The 22,883-nt window shown below is 47.6% G+C and overlaps 1 protein-coding gene across 5 annotated transcripts in view; it reads right to left on the bottom strand.

Moving 5' to 3' along the window:
• The window catches only part of UBE3C (ubiquitin protein ligase E3C), a 1,115,457-nt gene that overhangs the window by 145,074 nt on the left and 947,500 nt on the right, over positions 1 to 22,883 (bottom strand). For all 5 annotated transcript variants that reach the window (XM_078663264.1, XM_078663263.1, XM_078663265.1 and 2 more), the window contains exon 20: positions 16,846 to 17,058. In XM_078663264.1, coding sequence (XP_078519390.1) covers positions 16,846 to 17,058 — 213 coding nt within the window. The remainder of the gene's footprint in view (positions 1 to 16,845; positions 17,059 to 22,883) is intronic.

Here is a 22,883-nt window from a genome sequence, read left to right as displayed (position 1 = left end):
TCTCATATTTGGTGGGGAGACCTGAGCAATCAGAAGGAAGGTCCTGATGCAAAAATGTAAGAGTGGTTGACCTTCCTGATCACGTTGAAGGAAATGACCATGGTCGCCTACCTGGAGGACTGGATCTTCAGATGTGAGCACCAAAGGGGCTTTCTGGACACTTTCCAGTGGAGCAAACCTACTATGGGGTGGTACCAATCGGAGGCCTGAGGTTCAAGGGAAAGGGTGACCTTTTTATCTCATTGCAAACTAAAATTGTCACAACATGTTGTGATACCATGTAATATGAAGGGGCATGAATAACACTAACAAGAACCACAATATGTAAGCATGCATGATAAGAAGAGGGTAACCTAGCAATGCTGAAAGAAAATCACTTGTCACAGAGATATAAAGTCGACAAGCCACTGAAGGGAGCTGGTTTTCCACAGAGAATAATCAGCTTATGTCTTGGGCATTACTGAATGAATTAATACATCTTCTAAAACCCACTACTATACCGTAAGGGAGTCCGGGCACTAATTGAGGAAGATGACAACAAAAGGATTGAACTGCTCCATCTCAAAGGGGTCCCAGTCTTCGAAAAGATGTGCTTTTAAATGCTTATTAAAAGACAAATAACGTGTCATGGGGCACAATGCAAAAAAGGAGTTTAGTCCATGGGGAAACAGTAAGATACTGAAAAGAGCGGCCTCTGGTTCTCAAAGAAAGATCTAAGGGGTTGAGCAGAAACATATTTCTGAAACATGTGTCTAACAGAGAAAGGACCTTCATTGGACAAAGGTTGAAAACAGACACAAAGAGCTTTAAATAAATATTGTTCTCCCACTGGCAGCCAATGAAGTGGGTAGATAATGGGAAATATAATGTCATTTTCTAATCACCATGTAGTCGAAAACAACAGGAGCATAAACCCATAAACCACGTTGAGATCTGGGTACATATGTGAAAATTAGCAACAATGTCTCAACTGGTGTATACCGCACAAACTTGTGGCGGCCCGGGACAGATGCCTGCACTTCCCTTGGACTTTGGACATTGACTTCCATTCCCCTTACGTTTCCAGCATTGCCTGGTACTACGCGTGGCACCAATCGCCTCCTACACCTCGGCTGACTGCAATCCACGCAGCCCATCTATTCCTGGCAGCCCACAACCCTTTTGGGTTGCCCTGCAGCCCGGGACTCCACCATGCCATCGCTTACCCGATCCGACCTACAGTTAGCACCTGTTAATCGGCAACCCTGTCCTGATGATGATCCTGACTCGATAGGATCGAATCGCCGTCGACCAATTTTCAGCACAACTCACGGCGCACTTGTCTCTATGGTTCACCGAAATATTTTGAATAATCCCATTCAAATACCTCAAAACTTTTAAAGCTGAACCATAACTCTGTATATATTTTTCTGCACTCGCTGTTCTTCACCACGTGTCACTTGTGCCGTCACTTTTTATGTCACAAGCACAATGTGCACCTATTGCCTTTGGGTTGCCTTCGCAATTTATTCCCACAGTGCTGATATAACTGCATTGTATAAATTGCTATAAACAAATATATGATGCCATGAGCACTTCCAAAACCAAATAACCTGAGTCTCCCTTCTTCCTTCGTGTAATGCTTTGTACATACATATAGATTTGCCTTTTCATCCAATAATACCATTTGAGACATTTTTGCAAATTTTCACATTTTCTAATATCACCAGCAGAAAACTAGCTACAGTATTTTGACTGCTCTGTATTCTCTTCACCTGTTTCAGAGGGACACAGAGGAAGACTGCGTAGCAGCAACCAAGTCTTAAAATGATTGTGGCTTGGATACTTTTCCACTAACAATCGCATGGCAAATACGGGAGCGCTTTTTCCAAGAGCCAAAGCAGAAACATTTCATTCGCGTAGAAATAGGCTGTTGAAAATTTAGACTGGTATCGCAAATGAACTCTGAATTCCAAGCCATTCATGATTCGGGAGGACAAGAGAAGAAGGTCACCCATAAACGGTCCAGATGGGTTAACCACCAAAAACAAGAACTTGTGTTTTAGAGGAGTTTAAAGTAAGACTATTAGCAACATGGCTAAGATGATACATGAAAGATGGAATAGCTTTGTTGAAAATGGTGATCTTGCCACTCCAAATACACCACTTCCGCTAACTTAACTTTTATAGTGCAATCTAAGGTCTTCAGAGAGCTGGACGCCTTACTGTTAACAGTGGGTCCCGTTCCCACTGTGTCACTGGAATAAAGCTGTACAGGCTAATGAGCCCACAACAAGGGCAAAACAAGTCCTGGATTGCTTGTGTTCTAGTTCCTGGAGCTAGGACTACGCAGCTCCACCGCCGGTGCTCAAGAGCGCCAACAATAGCAGCCAGTACCAGTGAGGCTCACACGTACACTGGGAACAATTGCCTTTGTTATTAATTTTTACTGCATTTCCCTTTTTACTTCATAATGCATCATTTTGGTCGGCCTATTAATGAGGAGGAACAGCCATTTGCACCACAGCGTCCAGCGCGGGGTTAGTCTACAAAGAGTAAAATAGTTTTTGAATTAATAGTTGTGGTTGTCCTAGTAGCAATATTTGGAATATCTTGGTTTCTAGAGGAGAAGTATCCCGTACATTCCTTGGTTGGTACAACACCCATTCCCTTGAACACATTTTTGTTACTTTCGCCCCTCACAAAGGAGAGCACCGGAAGACTTACACAGATAATGTCTTTATAGAAACGTTGTATCAAGCTCATGATGTGTCCAATACAACAAATTGTTGGGTTTGTGGATTGTTCCCCTCAGTTACTCATAAAAGTGATAATTTGTTGTCCATGCCTTTGTCATATCTAGGAAGTTGTGAGGGTTGGTTTGCATTGTTTGTTATGGTACACTACCATTTCCACCACTCTGCTCAGGTTATGACACCTGCTGATTCTCGCACTGTGGTTGATTATATACGTTTTCATCATGGGGTTACTCCTATAGGTAAGGCAGGAAAAAAAATCTTTGGTACTTTGTCCCCAAACTCCTGTATGAGCAAATATGACAGGGTGAAGAACAACACATGGCTTCGAATGGAAATGGCTGATTTCCAGAAGTTTAACACCTCTGAGAATTTCCAATCTTTCCAAGATCGTAATGTCACTAATGACAAAGCAATACCAGTGTCTGTGGTCAGCTCAGCATCTGCTTTCTGTGTCCAGGGGAGGGGGAGATTGAGGTGTGGGAAAGTAAATGCATTTTCACCTACCCCCTCAGCACGAATAATAGTCCTCCTTTGATCTTACCCTCTAACGTCTATTTCGTCTGTGGATCCCAAGCTTATGGCAGGCTTCCTACGGAATGGTCAGGCAGATGTACCTCTCTTTTTTCTTCCCCCGGTGTATGTTGCTCCGTCCAATTACCATAAAGATCATCAGCTGCAGCGTATGAGTGTATACTTGCCCCGAGTCAGAAGGGTCATTGACACAAAGGATATAGATCAGACGGATACTACCTTCCAACAGTTTGAGAATGCCATGTAGGGTATCCTTTTGGGGCCCCATGTCCAATAGCCTTAAAATTCGTTGGTTAACAAGGGTTGTTGAAGGGGTTATTAATACAACAACTGGTATACAATGCATGCTTCAATTAATCTCAGCCAACTGTAATTACTTTTGGGCCGCACTGCAGTTCATCGTTTTTCTTTTACTCAGTACTGCTCCACTTAGGGGCCAACCTTATACAAAGCAGCCTTGGGCCCATCTCAATGGAACAATCCAGTCCAGCCTGTCCGGCATCCTGTCCTACTATACACTATGGTACACCAGTAGAACAAAGCATCTCTTAAGTACCACCTGGTGCCTGCCCCGCTTGAGCATTTTTTGATTTTTGAGATCAGTTCAGGGCGGAGAATATTAAAATAAAAAGCACTATGAAAGAAGAATAAATTAACTATCTTCACAGGACAGACAAGCGTGCCTGACCCAGCAATATAGCCTACAAATGCCATCGTTGAAGAAAACAAGACTAATTACGCTAATTAGAAACATCAGCACTAGTGTCGAACAGAACTTTCCGATCAAATCAACAGGCAAAAAGGCATTTTGTTTTTGCAAACGTTGAGAATAAGAATATTATTGTTCAATTGTGGTTTTTTTGTTGTTGGGAGGAAACGTTGTGTATGATAATTACACTGTAGTTGCAGTTTGGCTATTAGCTAATGAAATGTTATTGTCAGACGTACAATTCTGTAGTCCTTGAAATAGATTTTGTCCACTTTGCCTTCTCCGGAGCCTCTCGTGTAAATCTGGATGATTTAAACCACAACTGGCATACGCTTGATCCCAACTGCTATGCAACTTTCGGCATTTTTCAAGGGATTGAGAAATGCTGCTGACATTTACGCCTCAATTGTCAGTGATTGGGTGACATAACTCTCTCGTGAGGCCTCCAGAGGGCAAGAGTCTTTTAAATCGCGTTATTCCTCCCGTTGGGGCCGATTTTTATCTATCTGGGATACGTACTTCCTGCTTCTGAGAAGTAGACAAGGATAAAATGGGAGTCTGCCTCTCTGTAGAAGCCAGGGACTCTGAGCCCGTGCTTAAAACATTATTGCACCAATATACTTTCTTTGTGGGTCAGAAGATTATTGAAGATGGGCTTAAACAATGATGGCAATGCGGAGCTCGGTACAAGGTGTGTAGCAAAGCCTGCTCCAAAATGGAGGAGCTAAAACCCTCTGCTGTGCGGGCAGTTTAATTTTAGGGAAAGCGCGGCTCAGAGGCCTGTGGCATCAACATACTAACTAACTACTACTCAATGACAGAGGGGAAGATAAGTTGTCAAAATAACTTAGGCAGATGCCCCCTCAAGTTCCCGTCAAACAGATGATTTGAGGACACGTCAGCAGTTGTGCAGCTATAGGCTGTAGGCAGCATGAGGGCTCGGTGCCCTCCGCCCATGGGTTAGAGGTGGGTGCCGGTGCCGTCAGTAACAGCTCAGCCTAAGAAACTGCAGGTGGTTGCCGAGGCTTCTTAAGCAAAAGCAGAGGGCACATGGCCATTAAAGATGCTTGTGGGACCCACCGTGTCAGTGGAAATTTAAACTAGCTCATAGCTTTTCCTGCTTACAGGAACGCCCTAAAATACCGTTCTAAGCTCAGCCTCAAATTTTCAAATACAGTTCTACTGCAGAGGTTAAGGTTTTTTCAAGAAGGGAACATGTGGCGGCGCAGGGCTGTTCATGGGAGCGCCAAACCAATATGTAGCTGGAACACCATTAGACTTATTATGTTGCTGTAGAAAATCTACGACTGCTGGCAAGGAAGGAATTACCTACAAAATACCAATTGCTTCGGTAATATTCCCATCTCTGGCTGTATGATTCAGGCCCATCAACCAAGGTAAAGTACATCGGCAAGGGTCTAATTAGAACCGAACGCAGTAGCCAATGAGGACTGAACAGATTACTTCAATAGATCACAACCTTCATGAGCTGCTTCCTATATTGGCCATTCAAACCTCACTTGGGTATGTTGTGAACATCGTGACAGTTCTCATTCAGTCAGTCTGTTTCCATTCCTTGCTTGCTGTTAGCTTTTCTTTATCTCTAATAGAAAGTGTGAAGTTCTGAGAACGCACACAAAAAATACTGATATCATCATGGCTGCTGTTTGGTTCACCTCACAGGAGAAGGTAGCAGAGACTCAATAAAATGAGGTTAAATTCTTTCATAAGTTTCACCTATCAGAGACCTCAATCAGCAACCATAATCTCCAACAGCCAACTCGTTAGAATCACTCTGCAGGCTGACATGTTTTTTGTTTTTGTTAAATGGACGCAGCCATTACATTATGGCCCCTTAAAGTGTAGGCTGCCATGCTTCTTATTGTTCACAATCATGGATGCTTAAGATCAACATGTGGATAGAGGTGGCGTATTTTGCACCATGTCAGTTTAGTCTGGCAGAAGTCTTAGTGTATCCAATCCTGTTATTATTTTGAAAATGTGAGTCAAACTCGGTGGTTAAACAGTAGAGACCCCAGGATGCAACCACAGATTAGGGGAGTTCTTTGAGCTAGAATTATCGTCAGAGGTCACACTAGATTGACGAGCCAACAACTCTCATTCGGAAAACTGATTTCAGATGCCGTGCAGAAGATGTACTTCACGAGAGAACATATTTTGTTTCCTAGGCAGAACTATGATAAAGAATAGCTGAAGCCAGCTATTCAAAGGTATGATGTGCGATCCATCAAAATAAACTCGAAAGGCAGAACTATTGTCTAATGCTTTAGCTAACGCTTAGCATTGCGCGTACAAAGAGCTTTAGGGTGTTGGAATGTCAGAAAGTTGCTAAAATGGAAGAAACATTTACCTTGTTCTTGCTCCTCATTACATTCCCAACTCCTTTTATTTTCACATTTTGTGTGGTTACCATTCATGTTTTATATGCACTAGACTAAGGATTTTAAAATAAACATTTTTAAGTTAGATGTTCCTGTTTCTTACTGCTATCTTTCAGTGTGTTTTTCATAAACGAAAGATTGTTTGGAATGCCACTGAGCAACTGAACACATCTTAAGAAACAGATATTAACCCGAAAACTCTGCCTTCGCAAAACTGCACAGTAGTCTCGTGTCAAGGCTGCAGTCCAAGCAGCTGGTTAATCTAATGCTGGTGCATTGAACTGAGTCCTGATGAATATGACTAATCTAAGACAGTATACCAGCATCCCTGGAAGAGTCAGAAAATCCCTACGAGCAAAGAAAAAGTAACTGCTCAAGAAGGGGACAGAAGCATACTCCTAAGTTAACATTCATGGGAAGCTAAAACTGATTCAACCTCCTTGCTTAGGCCACCATCCTGGTGAATAAAGATTTGTTAGATCCGTTAACGTGTAATGGAGCCCTGTTCCTTTTTTCTTAGGGATTTGGAAAGTACCTTGTGGCACAAAGGTTCAAAAACATTTACGTTGGCCCAAATCTTGTACTTGAAAGTGGGGTGAGTTCAGATTGCACTAATCTCGGGCTGGGGGCAGATTAAACTAAATGCATTTCCAAGGATATCACGGACATGGCAAAGTTCACAACTTCAGGGGTCAGAGTGCTTTGGGACAATGGCATAGGGAATTAATCAAGTGTAAATTGTGAGATGGCATCTCTGGTCAGCTCCAACAGAGGAGACATTTAAAAAGGCTACCCTGGAATTTAAGGAATTTCCATTCTATTTGAGCTGGTGACACCGAACACATGCCTCTGGATATTTGAAAAGGTACTTAATCAGCTGCGATCTTCTTGTCTGCAAGTAGACTGAACACCATAGGAGTGCAAGACTAAAGGACATTCTTTGGGTTCTTAAAATGTCTTTAGAAAATGGCTCTGGAAAACCGTCACTAGTGAGAGTCACAAATATTGCCGCCTGGGAGATGATGTGGCCAGAGCTGCCGATTTTGGAACTGGAAAACCAGGTTCGAGTCCCGACGTCGGCTCAACATCGTGTGATTCTGAGCAAATCAATTAAGCTGAAGGAGGGTGGGATCACACTCCCTCACATTATAGCACACAATGTGCCCCAATGCATCATGGTAAATGTAGTGCATGATAACAGTTACTTCAGTGGTAATCTTTAATTTTTCACCCATGTTGGTGCAGCCTGTGTTCAAATCTACATATCTTTCTGGAGTCATTCCTTCATCAGTATAGAGCAACAAGTTATTTTAGGGGTTCTGGAAATGCTGCTCAAAGTCATCTTGAGTCTCTCTACCAGTCACTGGGTGCAGGTTCATCAACACAAGCTCATCAGCTCAGAAGCTCAATGGAGCCATTTCAAACAGAAGTAGGGTGGGAGCACACTGCCTCATATCCAAGAACACAATTTGCCCCAATGCATCATGGTAAACGCAGTTAATGATAACACTTACTTCTGTGGAAGTCTTTAATTTTTCTTCCTTGTTGATTCAGCCTGTGCTGTGTAACTCTAGACATGCGTTTCTAGTACACTCATGTTGTCATGCACTGCATTTACAATGATGTATTGGGGCGAACTGAGTGCTGAGATGTGAGGCAGTGTGATCCTACTCTCCTCCTGTTTGAAAAAGCTCCCTTGAGCGACTGAGCTTGTTTTGACGCACCTGCGCCTAAGGTAGATGTCCTCCTTCAGTAGAGAGCAACACATTCTTTTGGCAGTGCTCAGTCTTCTCACGTCTCTGTACCACGCACAGGGCGCAGGCACATCAGCCAGAGCTCATCAGCTTATTAGCGCAAGGGAGCCTTTTCAAGCAAAAAGGGGGTGGGAACATCATGGCAAATGTAGTGCATGATAACCTTTACTTCAGTGACAGTCTATAGTTTTCCATCCTGTTGGTGCAGCCAGTGCTGTGTATCTCCAGACACGTGCTTCAGGATAGTTGTCCTTCAGGAGAGAGGAACATTCTTTCGGCAGTGCTGCCCTAAGTCTTCTTAGGTCTCTGTACCATTCACTGGGTGCAGGTGCATCAGCCAGAGCTCGTCGGCTCATTAGCGTAAGGGAGCCTTTTCTAACAAAAAGAGGGTGGGAAGACTTTAGGCAACTTACAACACCCCATGACTACTAATTTGTATGTCTACACATTTTATGCTCTGCAATCTGCTCTTCAAAAGTAAAAGCAAACTGAAGTTGTAAAGGGAATGATATTTTTGTGCATTTCCATTTTCACCTATAATCAGATAATTTTTTCCCCCAAAGTACCATCGAATCTACTCATTATTACTTCTCAAATGTTTACCAGCCTTTTCACTTCTATTTGCTTCTACTTTTTTTTAATCACCGCTTCTTTCTGTTCTGCAATGCCTTGCTTTTTAACCCTCTTTACTTGTTTTTATTAATTCCCATGGGGGTGAGGAAAACTCCCTGATACTCCTTTTCATTGTCTTATATTTTTTAAATGTGTAATGCTACCTTCACATTTTCTCTGTTAATTACAGCCTGATTGCTTGGTTTATTTTCCTTTAATTAAGAGCGGAGGACCACACACCTGCTTTTTCCTATCTTACTCTGTTTTTTCTTTCTTGTTTTATGTTTCCCTGGTTCCCTCTTTTCCCTTATATCGAATTGCTCTTTAGAAGTTTTGAATACAATTTTACAAACTCCCAAAACATTTTTTTACATTTAATGCTGCTCACTCGGTCTACTAAAACAAAAGTTCAACCCATCTCAGAGTCCACGGCTGCCCGACTACTTTGACCCACTTGGTTGGAAAAAAAAAGACCTATACATTCAGAGAGAAACACAAAGTGCAATGAAACGTGCAAGTGTCTGAGGATGTGAGAATGCAAGGTATGTCTCATTGCTTACATTTACCTAGTATTTCGTAAGTCTTTCTCAACTGTAGTGTCTTGAGGGGCACAGATCACACAGACTCGGCGTTGACTGTGGAGGACTTTATTCAACGTCTGCCCTCTTACCCCAGCATGGGCTAACTGGCTCCCCTGTTCCCAGACTCCTCCCTTTCCGCCCGCCTCCCTCCTGTCCCTGGGCAGGTCCTAGTGCCCTTGAGCATTCACATCGTTACATCTTTCCCCTCTGTAAAGAAAAACACAAGAACACAACAATGCATCAATTCCTTTTCTTTCGTGTCGCTGAATATCTCACTTACAGTTCTTCAATGAGGCGTGACGGTTTTCTAATGCTCCGCCAGGGGCGCAAATGAAGATCAGAATTATCTGACTCTCACCCATCATGAGCTAGCACCGACACTTGACTGCTGCTAGACGGCGTCTCAGCTCCATTGTCCTCAGAGACCGGTTCAGTCAGTAGTTCTTTCACACTAGGACTGCACTTCTTGAAGTGCGTCACATTCCTGGTGACTCTTCCCCCATCCGTTTCGGCGGTGATCATGGTTCCTTTCTGCCTCATGACCTTCAGTGGAGTCTCATGATACGTGCCGTCAGTCTTTCTCTGCTGCTCTTGCTGTACCAGCACCCAGTCCCCTTCACAAATTGCAGCGTGGGAGGCTTTCCTGCGTTCATCTGCGTAGCCCTTCATCTTTTCCTTCTTTATTTTATCCACTGCAGCAATTTCCTCGTGATCGGAGTCAGGATACAGGGCACCCTCAGGTGAGTTCATCATGGGCAGTCTGGTGCGCACTGGCCTCCCCAGCATGAGGGTGGCCGGACACTTGCCTGTGGTGGAGTGGGGCGTGTTCCGATACGCACGTAATACTTCATTGAGCGCTGTTTGTATATTCTTTCGAGTGAGCTCCGCCTGTTGAATGGTTTTCTTGACTGTGGCCATAATTCGTTCCACCATTCCGTTTGCCTGCGGCCAGAGTGGTGTGATTTTGCGATGTTTGAAATTTAGGTGCCGAGCAAAATCGGCAAAGTCCTGGCTGTTGAATGGGGGCCCATTGTCAGATTTTACCACTTGCGGGATGCCCCAAGCAACGAAGACTTCATCAAGGATTGGTATGGTGCTGGATGCTTTGGTGGACGTGATGAGTTGTGCAATCGGGAGTCTGTAGTATTCACCCATAGTGACAAGGACTTATTGTCCGGACTTGAACGGCCCAAAGAAGTCAACCACAACTTGTTGCCAAACGCAATCTGGAAGTGGAGACATTTGCAGTGGTGCAGGAGGATCTGGACGGCTCACGAGTTGGCATTGTGGGCAGTCTTTCAGCGTTATCTCAACCATTAGGTCCAACGTCGAAAACCAGACCCGCTCTCGCAGTGCTCTTTTTGTGGCTACAATGCCCCGGTGACCTTCGTGGGCTACATTGATGACCCCTTGTCTTAGCTGTTTCGGAATTAAAATTCGGTTGTCTCTTAGGACGAGACCATTGGCCGCTATTGACAGTTCGTCATGGACGTGCTTGAATGCGGACATCTCTTGGTTATCGATCTGATCACCCTGTCCTTTGACTTCTGTGTGTCCCCAACTATTGGTTTGTATGCGGCGTGTGACTTCTTGCAGGGTAGCATCTGAGTGAGTGGCTTCGCAAATCACTTCCAGTGGGACAGCAGGAGGTCTGGCCTGATCTACCACAAAATGTATGTATTCGTCCGCAATCGACCGTTTGGGTTTACTGGTCACGTTTGGGTGTCTTGACATGTAATCGGCAGGGTTTGCCGCCTTTCCCGGCTTATGCACAATGGTGTACGTGTACTCCTGTAGCCGAAGGCCCCCACTCTTTATCCGGGGTGGCATCTTAGCCCGGGGGTTTCCAAAGATGGTGGTCAAGGCTTGATGATCCGTGACAAGAGTAAAATGCTTCCCAAATATGAAAATGTGGAAATGTTCGCAGGCCCAGACTACGGCCTGACTTTCCTTTTCGGGCTGTGAATACGCTCTCCCCGTGTCCGTTAAGTTCCGGCTGGCGTACGCTACGATGTGGCGGTGGTAATCGTCTCTGTCATATTGCGCCAGAATGGCTCCTAGTCCCACAGGACTGGCGTCCACTGTTATTTCTGTCTTTTTCTTTGGATTGAAATAAGCCATGTTTTCGGCAGACTCCACTGCTTTCTTGATGTCTCTGAAAGCATGTTAACACTGTGATGATCATTGAAAAGGCTGCCCCTGTTTGGTGAGAGTTCTCAGGGGGTAGCTTATCGTGGCATAGTCCTGTATGTATATGGGGCAGTAACTGGCCATGCCCAGAAACGAGCGCACGTCCCCCACGTCACACGGGCTTGGGGTATCATTTAGTGCAGCTACTTTGTCGGGGTCAGGCCTCATGCCCATTCCAGAAAAGACATGGCTGAAGAACTTCAGTGTTAGTTTATGAAATTCGCATTTGTCCTGATTGAGTCTGAGGTTGGCTTCCATCAGGGCATGGCAGACCCGATCTAGCGCTCTGTCATGCTCTTGAGTGGTGGCCCCGTACACCAAGATGTCATCACTATAGTTCAGGACGTTGGGAACGTGATGGATTGTTCTCCGAATTGCTTCCTGAAAGATTTCAGCGGCCGAGGACACACCAAAACTAAGTCTTTTGTACCTGAAAAGCCCCAGATGGGTTGAAAATGTCGTGATGTATCGGGATCGCTCATGCAGCTCCAGTTGATGGTATCCTTTGTTAAGGTCCAATTTTGAGAATATTTTCGCTCCGTTGAGTGACGCGATCATGTCACTAATGTGGGGGCCTGGGTGCCTCTCCCTCTCTATGGCGGTGTTGGGCGCTCTCATGTCGAATCATAGACTGACTCTGTCCGTCTCTCCTTTCTTCGGGACCACGACGACTGGAGAAACCCATGGCGTTGGTCCATCTGTCCTCTCGATGATGTCAGCTTCGAGTAGGTCCTGGAGCTCCTTCTCCACAGCCATTTGCAGATGGAATGGAAACTTCCTGTGATGCTGGGCCACCGGCGTGATTTGCTCATTGATGTGGAGCCTAATTTGACAGTTTTTCATCTTTCCAAGACCTTGGAAGAGCTTGGGGAATTTTTGAGTGGTGTCAAGTTTGTCATCGACTTTGTAGAGTATGTCCACAAGTCTCAATCGTTCTGCAATAGGCAGACTTAGGAGGCAGTCAGCTTCAGGCCCATCGATGACGTGGATGTAGGCTTTGATGGTGCGATCTTGATACGATAGATCCTTCGGAAACTTCCCAAGACAGGGAAGAGGCTTCTTAGACATCCACGTGTATACTCGCACATGGGCATTGATCAATTTGGGTGGTGTCCTCATTCTTTGATATTCAGCCACTTGTATATAATTGAGGGAAGCTCAACTATCCAGCACAAACTTAGCATGGTGGGAGCCGATTTTGATGTCAAGCCGTGGATATTCCTTCAGGCGGTCAGGATCCACTACAAAGCATATGTAATCGTCACTGTCTTGTGAGATGGGTGACAGTGATCTGGACTCTCTTGATGAGGACAGGCGAGATCGGTGTGTCCAGCGGGAGTGACAGCTGGAGTGCGACGACCCAGTGGACGAGTCTCGTCGATCGTGCACTGCTCTGGCATGATGGCGACTGCTTGAGGGACGAAACTGCCTGGTGTGCTCTCGTTGCTCCTCATTCTGGGGAGTTCCACACACGCTTTCAAAATGGTTATCTCTTCCACACTTCCGGCACCTTTGACCTAGAGCCGGGCACGTATCTGCGTGTGGGAAATCATAGCCACATCTGTAACACTTGAGCTGTCGCTCCGATCTTTTCTTGGTGCGACTTGAACTCCTGCGTCGACGACTTGAGGGATGGTGCTGCTTTTTGGATCTGGAGGAGCGAGCTTGTGGTGGGGTGCGTCTATGTGTCTGACGAGACTGAAGTCTGAAGGCTTGCTCACGTTTCTCGCTTCGCCCGGCCTCCATTTTCTTCGCATGCTCATCAGTCTGATCGTTCACTCGCGTCATTTCCTCAATTTCGTCTAGTGAATAACTTTTCTTAAGCAGTTTGCGTCGCAATGATTCTGATAAGCAACCTTCTATAATTCTCAGTCTGAGTGCATCTTCTGTGGAAAAAGACTCAAAGTCACAGTATCGTGCTAAGCGTCTCAGATGTGTGATGGATACACTCATCGGTTCTCCTTTCTCCTGCGATGCCAGGTTAAACGTGTATCGCTCATAGTCAATATTCTTTTTGTGTAGGAACTTGCGGTTGAGCGCCTCACAGACATCAGCATACGAGGCCGCAGTCGCTGCTGGCAATTCTTTTATGATCTGGCCGACTTCTTTACCTACTAGGTTCCTTAAAGCGATCAATTGCTGTCCCGCATCGGTCACATGGGACCCTTTCATGAAGTCCGTGAAATTCTCAAGCCATTCTTGCCACCGGAGGCCCATACCCCCAGCAGATTCGAGAGTGAGGGGTTCTGGGGGGCGCAGAAACGACACACCTAGCACACCCGTGGGACCAGGTTCGCTGTTCGCCTGACGATTGCGTGTTGACGGGGACCCTGACATCGTGAGACCCTCTCCAGTTGATCACTCGACCGTAGTTTCTATTTTCCGGTTGACTTTGCCAAGTCTTGTTGAAATTAAGTTGTATTCACCAGTGCTTATCGATCTACTCAGTTGTATTCGCCAATGTTTATAGACTATTTCAGTTGTCTTTGCCGATGCTTGTTTACTTTCTCAATTGAACTCGCCAAGGCTTGTTGATGTTTACAGTTGAACTCGCCAGTGCTTGTTGGCTTTCCGGCATACTGCCTGACTCCAAAATGGCCACCGATGATCCATGACAGGGGATTGGACGAGGCGCCTGACCTCAAAATGGCCGCCGCGAGAGTCTCGCTTTTTCCGAGACTAGGAAACTGGGGCCTTGACACGAGGAGCACTCTTCATTTCATAATCACCGCACACCAGCGGGGACTCACCCGACTTCAGGCGCAGCACCATGGGCCCGTCCACGGGCACAACAGGTGAGAGAGGCGCTTTCAGGCAGCCTCACACGGCAGTCTCGCTGGGGTGGGCTCCCGGCAGGCAGACACAAGGAGCGCTCGATCTCCACGGCACACCTCCCACACGGGGCAGTTGGGGTGGGCTCCCCACAGACACAGTCCTGGACAGTTGGGGTGGGCGCCCAGCGCGCATAGACACTCGCGCGACGACATGGCAGCAGCCCAGACAGGCGGTCCGACACACTGGAGGCGCCACTGGTGCCAGGCATCCACAACGCTCTCCGGCGCCTGCGATCAGCACCGCACTAGCGCAGGTCCCGTGGCACCCTCGTCGCCAGTTGTAGTGTCTTGAGGGGCACAGTTCACACAGACTCGGCGTTGACTGTGGAGGACTTTATTCAACGTCTGCCATCTTACCCCAGCATGGGCTAACTGGCTCCCCCGTTCCCCGACTCCTCCCTTTCCGCCCGCCTCCCTCCTGTCCCCGGGCAGGTCCTAGTGCCCTTGAGCATTCACATTGTTATATCCACTACAAAAGAAAATATTTAAAAGTAAAAAGGCTCAGATTGCACGCCTTTAAAAAAACAAAAACGAAACTTTGAACCACTCAAAATGTCCAATGACTTATCTTGTCAACGGAACTCCTTTTTTAGAACGTAATGTCATGTTAAGCATTACAGCAATCAAATCTAAGAGGGGTAAATTCATATAGGGGTAATGCAGGTTTGTTTTTAAACCAAGTCACAAAGGCAAAACTGTGACAAGGCCATAATGCTCACCACATTAGCCAGGAGTAGAGTCACCGACCCTGCAAACAAGGATCTTTTTGTGCTAGTGCACATCTGCTTTGACTCCCTTTACAGAGGGCACGAAAGAAGAGGATTACACCTGCCTATGGCATTAGTACTGTTAAGCACGATGGAATCACATATGAACCCGTCTTCCATTCAGTCTTACAGGCAAGGCTAGCAGAGTTTGGATTGAGAGGGACTGCAATAAGTTGAGCGACTGTCTTCTTGGCAGATGGAGCTCAGGCCGCTATGTTCCTTCCTTTTTGTTACATCTTCCAAGATGCTACTCACTTTGGCATATGCTGTTTAGTCTTTACAGGGTCCTACTGGTCTGTCTGATTCAAGCCCAGAGGTTCCAATTCTTCTGTTAAGGGGATGACAAACAGCTTATCCATGGCCTAAATCACCACGCAATGTCATGGGACTGTGAACTTCTTGACTCGTTGACCTAATCATTTGTATGAAAGAAAACCTTTTAAAAATAATACTTAGAAAACGAATTATTTTGATTGTGGTGTTCAACTCATCATGGTCAGATACCTGGTGGCCTTCCATCATGGGAACTGCTCCCATTCCGGTTGTCAGTGCCCACTACCTGGTGATTAGCAATAGCTAAACTTGCACGGTTACATTGTGCAGTGCCATTTCTGTGGATCTTCCACAATGTATGATAATAGCTTCAAAGCATTCATAACATGTCTACGTGCCCTGTTTCAGAACCTCTGCACAGAGACCACATATTTACTCTTCTATCTGTCTTACACAAGCTTTTAGTTAACTTTTAATTTTTAAATGCTTGTGCATCTGCCACAAGGTTCGTCATGAGAATTGTCCTTACTTTCTCTGATTGCATTTAGGCGCTATGCAAACATCTGAACTCTCAGGTCTCCTTCAGCTAATTGGCTCGATATTCACAAGATATGCAATTCCAGAATTGGTGTAGATCCTCATAAATCCTGACAGACACATTTTAGAATTCTCTGCACGCTCAACTTTAACTAATTTCCAATTACCTTGCTATCTTCATGGACCCGAAGACTTCTCTCTTCACCTCCCTCCCTTTAAATTACCTTTCCTGGTCTTCGACAGTTCATTAAGTAAGCACTTTGAGAAGTCGCTGAGATCTCGGTCATGCTTTAGAAACATGATTTGAATCACTCAGACTATTCCACTTAAGTATTGCATTTAGAATGTAACAGCACTTTATATTATAGTGTCTTTAAAATTGTATGTGCTTTTCACAATTTGTTAAGTTTACAGAGAATTTAATGCGCTTAAAAATAAAGCTTCTTTGGGGTTTTCCACACTGTTCTCCTACATGTGGCTCCAAGAACTTAAGCATTGTGAACTTGTAGTGGATACAACAGACAGTAGTTTCTAGGCAAAGCGAGTTGCAGAGATGTGAAATTAATTATTTCCTAAAACCCTGGGAAAACAATATGTGCACCTAGCAGACTAGCACCATACTCGGACCAGTGGTTTACTGGGAAATGACTCATAATACGTTGCCTGACTAGACGGTGGAGTTACGGGGCAATACACACGTAACACTGATTAACAAGTGATAAATGCCACGTTCGTTACTGATAACTACACAAGTAATTGGTATTTACACTAAATATTACTCGGTGAAAGTCAATAGAGCTTAGCCTTCAGGCCAACATTTCACAACTATCACATGCACGTGCCTTATCTTTCACGCGCCACTCTGAGAAGTAATAATTAACGCGCTATGCGGGAAGAAGCGAGAGGTGGCGACTTACTTGCGCCTCCCCAAGGTCATTGTTGACCACTGTGAAGTTCAGCCCGAGTTCCTCGACGTCCCCCTCGTAGCTTTTGAGGAAAAGCAAGTTCTTATACATTTCTGGATCTAGGGAGGCCAGGTGATGAATGTCCACATCGGCGCTCGTCCCCAGCAGCTTGGAGAGGAAGAAACTGGCGAAAGGCAGCTCCACGAGCATGTTTTCATACAGAGCCTGCAGGGGAAAATAATAATAACGATGAACCCACAAAATGTGACGATTTTAGCATTATCTCTGTAAATTATCATCGCTGAAAGATTTTTTGCAACTTGTACTGTGTACATACAAACAATAAATAACTTCTGATCAAAAAAGAGTAAATAGTTTCCAGCAATCCAGTAGAAAACATGCTTTATATTTCTTCATTCCTGAGGCAAATATTTTTTAGAAAAGCTTTATCTGTCTATGTAATGATCGGTTTCTTTATACAGTGCCCCAATATATATTTTGAATTATAAAGACAGCAAAAACTTATTTACGTAGACTTGCAGTTTCTGTAGACATGACAGCAGGAGAAAACATGACGCTTTGCTTCAAACAGGAAATTACGTAAATGGCTGCCACGGGGCAGTAGAGAAATGAATGCACAAGTGCAACTGGTGGAATGGGCTCGCAGCCCCACAGGAGGGTCCTTCTTAGCCAACGAGTAACAGGCCTTGATGCAGAGTAACAGGCCTTGATGCAGAGAACGACCGACCACGAGATGGTCCGTTTGTGCACGGCTAAACCTTTTTTGCCGCCCACATGGACAACAAAGAGCTGGTCATCCACCCGGAACTGTTGTGTGCGGCTCAGGTAGAAGGAGAGCGCACGTTTTGGGTCCAGACGGTGGAGCCTCTCTTCCTCTTTGGAAGGATGCGGAGGCAGAAAGAAGGTGGGCTAAGTGATGGTCTGCCCAATGTGGAAGGGCGTGACAACCTTTGCAAGAAAGGACGGGTCCTCTGAACCAACTTGTCCAGATGAACAGAAAGGAAAGGAGGTTTAGAAGAAAGAGCCTGGAGCTCACTCACTCTTCTGGCAGAGGTGATAGCTACCAGGAAAGCCGTCTTGAGAGAGAGAAGACGCAAAGGACAGTTATGAAGGGTCTCGAAGGGAGCGCACATCAGATATGTCAAGACACGGTTTAAGTCCCATTGGGGCATAATGAACGGCACAGGAGGAAACGTGTGCGTAATGCCTTTCAGAAAGCAGTTAACAACCAGGGACTTGAAAAGAGAAGGCTCATCAGGAAGCCGTAGAAAGGTGAAAATGGCCGAAAGATACCCTTTGATAGTGCCCAGAGCAGAGCCCTGCTGTGCCAAAGAAAGAAGGAACGGAAGGACTTCAGAAAGAGGGTCAGAAAGGGGATCCACAGACTTTGCTGTGCACCATGCCACAAACTTGTTCCACCTGCAGGCGTATACCGTTTTTGTGGAGGGACGCCTGGATGCTAGAATGACATCACAGACTTCTGGAGGAAGATCAAAAGCTGTCAACTGTCATTGCTCAATCTCCACGCATGGAAAAGGAGGCTGGACAGGTTCGGGTGGGGGCCTGTCACTTGCTGCTGCGACATACGATCCTCCCGAAGAAGCAGTCGGATCAGAGAATCGATCGCCATGCTAAGTAGCTCAGGATACCAGTATCTTCGTGCCCAATCCGGAGCCACAAGAATGACTTGGGCCCGGTCGCACAAATCTTCTTCAGCATTCTGGGCAGAAGTGGTATAGGAGTACAATAGACCGCAACTCCACTCGCGACGAAAAGCGTCACCGAGCGAGTGCCACCTTGGAAATTCCACCGCGCAGAATCAATGACATTGCGAGTTCTCTTTGGTGGCGAATCGATCTAACCAATGCTCTCCTCCACTGCTGAAAGAGACATTGCGCCACGTCCGAGTTCAGACGCCATTCGTGAGCCATCATGCACCGGCGGCTGAGTTTGTCCACCCTGGCCTTCAGAGAACCTCCCAGGTGTTGAACCACCAAGGTAATGCCTTGATGTTTCACCCATGTCCAGAGGCGCAGAGCCTCCTGACATAGGGTCCACGACCCCACCCCGCCTTGTTTGTTGCAAAACCACATAGCGATGGTCTTGTCCATCAACACCTGCACTGCTCTTCCCCGGACAGAGGGAAGGAATGCTTTCAGTGCAAGTCGGATCGCCCGAAGCTCCAAAAGGTTGATATGGAGCCGGGACTACGCCGAAGACCAGAGGCCTCTGATCTCCGCCTCTCCCAAGTGGCCTCCCCATCCCAGGAAGGACGCATCCGTCACCACTGTGTGCTCCGGTTGGGGAAGGGAGAGGGATCTGCCATTGACCCAAATGCGATTCGTGAGCCACCACTGCAAGTGTCGTGCAGTGCCCTCCGAGATCTGGACGTGATCGGACAGGTTGCCCTGATGCTGTACCCACTGGAACTTCAGGTCCCACTGCAGAGCCCGCATATGCCACCTGGCATGTTGCACTAGCAGGATGCAGGAGGCCAACATGCCCAGGAGCCGGAGGGTCATCCTGACTGAAACCCGGGATAGAGGCTGAAAGATCGAAATCATAGCCAAAATATCCCCGACTCGCTGCTCAGGGGAATAAACCCGAAACTGCGTCGAATCCAGAACCGCTCCGATGAAGGGGAGCTTATGAGAGGGATTCCGGTGTGACTTCGGCACATTGATGGAGAACCCCAGCAAGTGCAGTAGGTCGGCCGTAGTCTGAAGGTGGGTGACGACTGCCTGGGGTGAGGTAGCCTTCAACAACCAGTCATCGAGGTAGGGGAAGAATGACGCCCCTGACCTGCGCAGGTGAACTGCGACCACCGCCATCACTTTCGTGAACACCGAGGGGCACTGGTAAGGTCGAAGGGCAGCACGGCAAACTGAAAATACTCCTGGCCTACCGTGAACCGCAGGTAACGCCGGTGGGCTGGCAGGACGGGGATGTGAAAATATGCGTCCTGCAAGTCCAACGCTACCATCCAGTCTCCAGGGTCGATGGCAGCCAAGAGCTGAGCCAGAGTCAACATCTTGAACTTCTCCTTCCGGTGGAAGCGATTGACGTCCCTGAGGTCCAAGATGGGGTGCAAGCCCCCTTTGTCCTTCTTGGGAACCAGAAAGTAGTGGGAATAACAACCACATCCTACTTCCGGCCCAGGAGCGTGCTCGATGGCCCCCTTGGCCAAGAGGGTCATAACTTCCTGCTGGAGAAGCGCGAAGTGATCCCCCGACATGCGGTGGAATCGAGGTGGCATGGCTGGGGGGGGTTGACTAGAAGGGGAGGGAGTAACCCCTCCTGACGAGTTGCAGCACCCACTTGTCGGAAGTGACAGAACACCAATGGAGAAGGGGATGACGAATCCTGCCACCCACCGGCGTGGGATGCAACCTGAACCTCAGACTAGGAAGGTTTCGAAGTTGACGTCGCGGGGGCGGAGGTGGAGGTGGACTGAGCCTAACGCGGCCCCTGGAGCCACCCCAGTGGCCTCCACGCCCACGCTGAGTTTGGTTCTGCGCAGGCTTTTGGCTGAACGAACGGGCAGGGGCGCCTCTGCCATGGCCACGAAAGGAATGAAAATAAGACGTGGCCGGGCGCGTGGTGGAAAGGCCCAAGGACTTGGCCGTAGCCCGAGAGTCCTTAAAACGCTCCAGTGCAGTGTCGGCCTTATCACCAAACAGGCGAGTGCCGTCAAAGGGCATGTCCATGAGCAAGCCCTGGACGTCCAGGGAGAACCCGGTGGATCGCAACAAGGTGTGGCGACGAAGCGCCACGGTGGTGGAAATCGCCCTACCGAGGGAGTCTGCGGTATCCAAGCCACAACGAATGGCGAACCTAGCCATGTCCTTACCCTCAGCCACAGCCTGAGACAGCACAGTCTGGACCTCCTCCGGGCACTGAGGCAACACCACTGCAACAGTATCCCACACCGCGTGGGAGGAGCGTTCCAAAAGGCACGCGGTGTTCATCGACCGCAGCCCTAAGCTGGCCGACAAGAACAATCGCTTACCAAACTGTTCCAACTTCTTAGAGTCCTTATTCCGGCGGAGCACTGGGAAAAGCACTCTGGGACATCGAGGCTTGAATGACTAAACTCGCCGGTGTGGGATGAGTAGTCAGAAAGACAGGGTCACCTGGCACTGGGCGATGATGCCTAGAGACATTTTTATCCACAGGAGTCCCTGTGGCCGGCCGCGACCAAGTGCCCAACAAGACTTCAGTGAGGGCATTGTTAAAGGGCAGCAGTGGCTCCGATGAAGTGGACGCAGACTGCAGCACCTCAGTGAGGAGATTAGTCTAAAGGGTCACCGTGGGGAGATCGAGGTTAAGGACCTCAGCTGCCAGACGGACCACCAACGTATACGAGGCGCCTTCCTCCATAGTGGGCGAGGAAGAGGCAAACCCCGGATCAGAGGAGATGTCAAGGCCGCTGGCCTCCTCCAAATCGTCCATCCAGTCCTGCTCAGAATCACACGGACGAGCAAGAGGGTCCCCGACCCCTCCCAATTGTCCTCCGCTGCCGGTGCAGTCAACACAGGCCTCGGCGGCAGGGCAGGGATCGGGGAGGGAAGAAACAGCGCTGGGAACGGCGCCGGCCGGGGCGAGCCGGCGCGATGTCCCAATTCGGATCCCAAGTGGGGACAAAACCATCCGAGAACCGGGGCAGAAGCGGAACCAGCAGTGGCGCCCGCGGCGGAGCCGAGGGCGGCACCGGAGCCAGTAGCATGGGACCTCTTGGCGCCGTGGCTGAATCCTGCGGCGCTGGATCTGCTGGAGGAGTCGACAGACCAGCAGGATCCTGACAAGGGACCCAAAGGCGCACCAGCGGGAGCCCGAAGCCTAAACAGGCGGTCCATGGCAGCAAGGAACTCTTGCATTTGTGCGGGAGTCGCCGACGGACCCGGGTAAGGCGGGTAGGCCGCAAGACTCTCAGGCTCCGGAGGAGCCGCAGGGTCAGAGCCCCTGTCCGCCTCGTCAGCATCCGAGGACCGACGGGGGGACGTCTGAGAGCGAAAACGCTTCTTTGACTTTTTTTTGTGTTGTCTCTTACCTGAATCCGAGGGTGAAGGCTTGGATCCCGAGGAGCGGTGATGATGGCTCCGCAAGCGTTCACAGGAACGACCCCTGGACCTCGAACGGCGCGGGGACGAGTGGCAAACTTCAGGCAACTTCCGGCGCTGCTGCCTTAAGGCCTTACCGGGCCATAGCCCTACAGTCCAGACAGGACCAGGAGTCATGGTCGCGCTCCAGGCAGTAGAGACAGACGTAGGGAGGGTCCGCCACCAACATATTTCAGCGGCAGGTCCCGCAGGACTTAAACCAGGCACCCCTACTCGCACCAGAGAAAAACAACGCAAGACAAAAGTCTCAAAAAGATAGTAAAATCATGACTGAGGTACGTGCTCTAACCGGATCTGCGCTTACTGGCGAGGAAAAAGAAAGAACTGACGTCAGTGCACATGGGTGGCGCCTAAGTAGTCTCTGTGACGTCATCTTGCCGCATATGACGCCAGTGACGGACGTGGGGCCGCATGACGCCACCTACTGGCGCGCAGGGGTACTGCTAGCAAAGCTTTCTGGATCCAATTTGATGCCTAGGGATATTCTAAGGTAAGGAATTTATCACTAACGTGTCTCTTTCAGATAAAAATGGCAGGGCAGAGGGTCTTACACTGCACCTTTACCAACATTGGTAAAACCAGACTCTTGACATTGTGGGTGTCACATGCAATATTTTTTTTGTACAAAACTGCGCTTTTCATGGTAGTTGGGTATGCTGTACTGAATTTGGTGGTTACGTTGTTACATTTTATTTCCTGGTGTGTGGAATAATACTGAGAATGAGATATTGGTGGAAAGGGAACGTTCTATTGAAAGTAACTGGGCCACTTCAGGTCAATTTATGATTTAAAATTAGATGGAAATAAGGAGGAGACGCCAACCTGTGTCATCTCAGAACTTTCTTTGACTAAACAATTCATCTGTTGATTACGTAGTGTTTAATAGTCAAAGACATATGTTATGTGTAG

The sequence above is a fragment of the Lissotriton helveticus genome, chromosome 10 (assembly GCF_964261635.1).
Source record: "Lissotriton helveticus chromosome 10, aLisHel1.1, whole genome shotgun sequence".
Classification (NCBI taxonomy): domain Eukaryota; kingdom Metazoa; phylum Chordata; class Amphibia; order Caudata; family Salamandridae; genus Lissotriton; species Lissotriton helveticus.
Note: the sequence above shows the minus strand (reverse complement) of the source record. Positions and strands in the feature narration are given on the sequence as shown.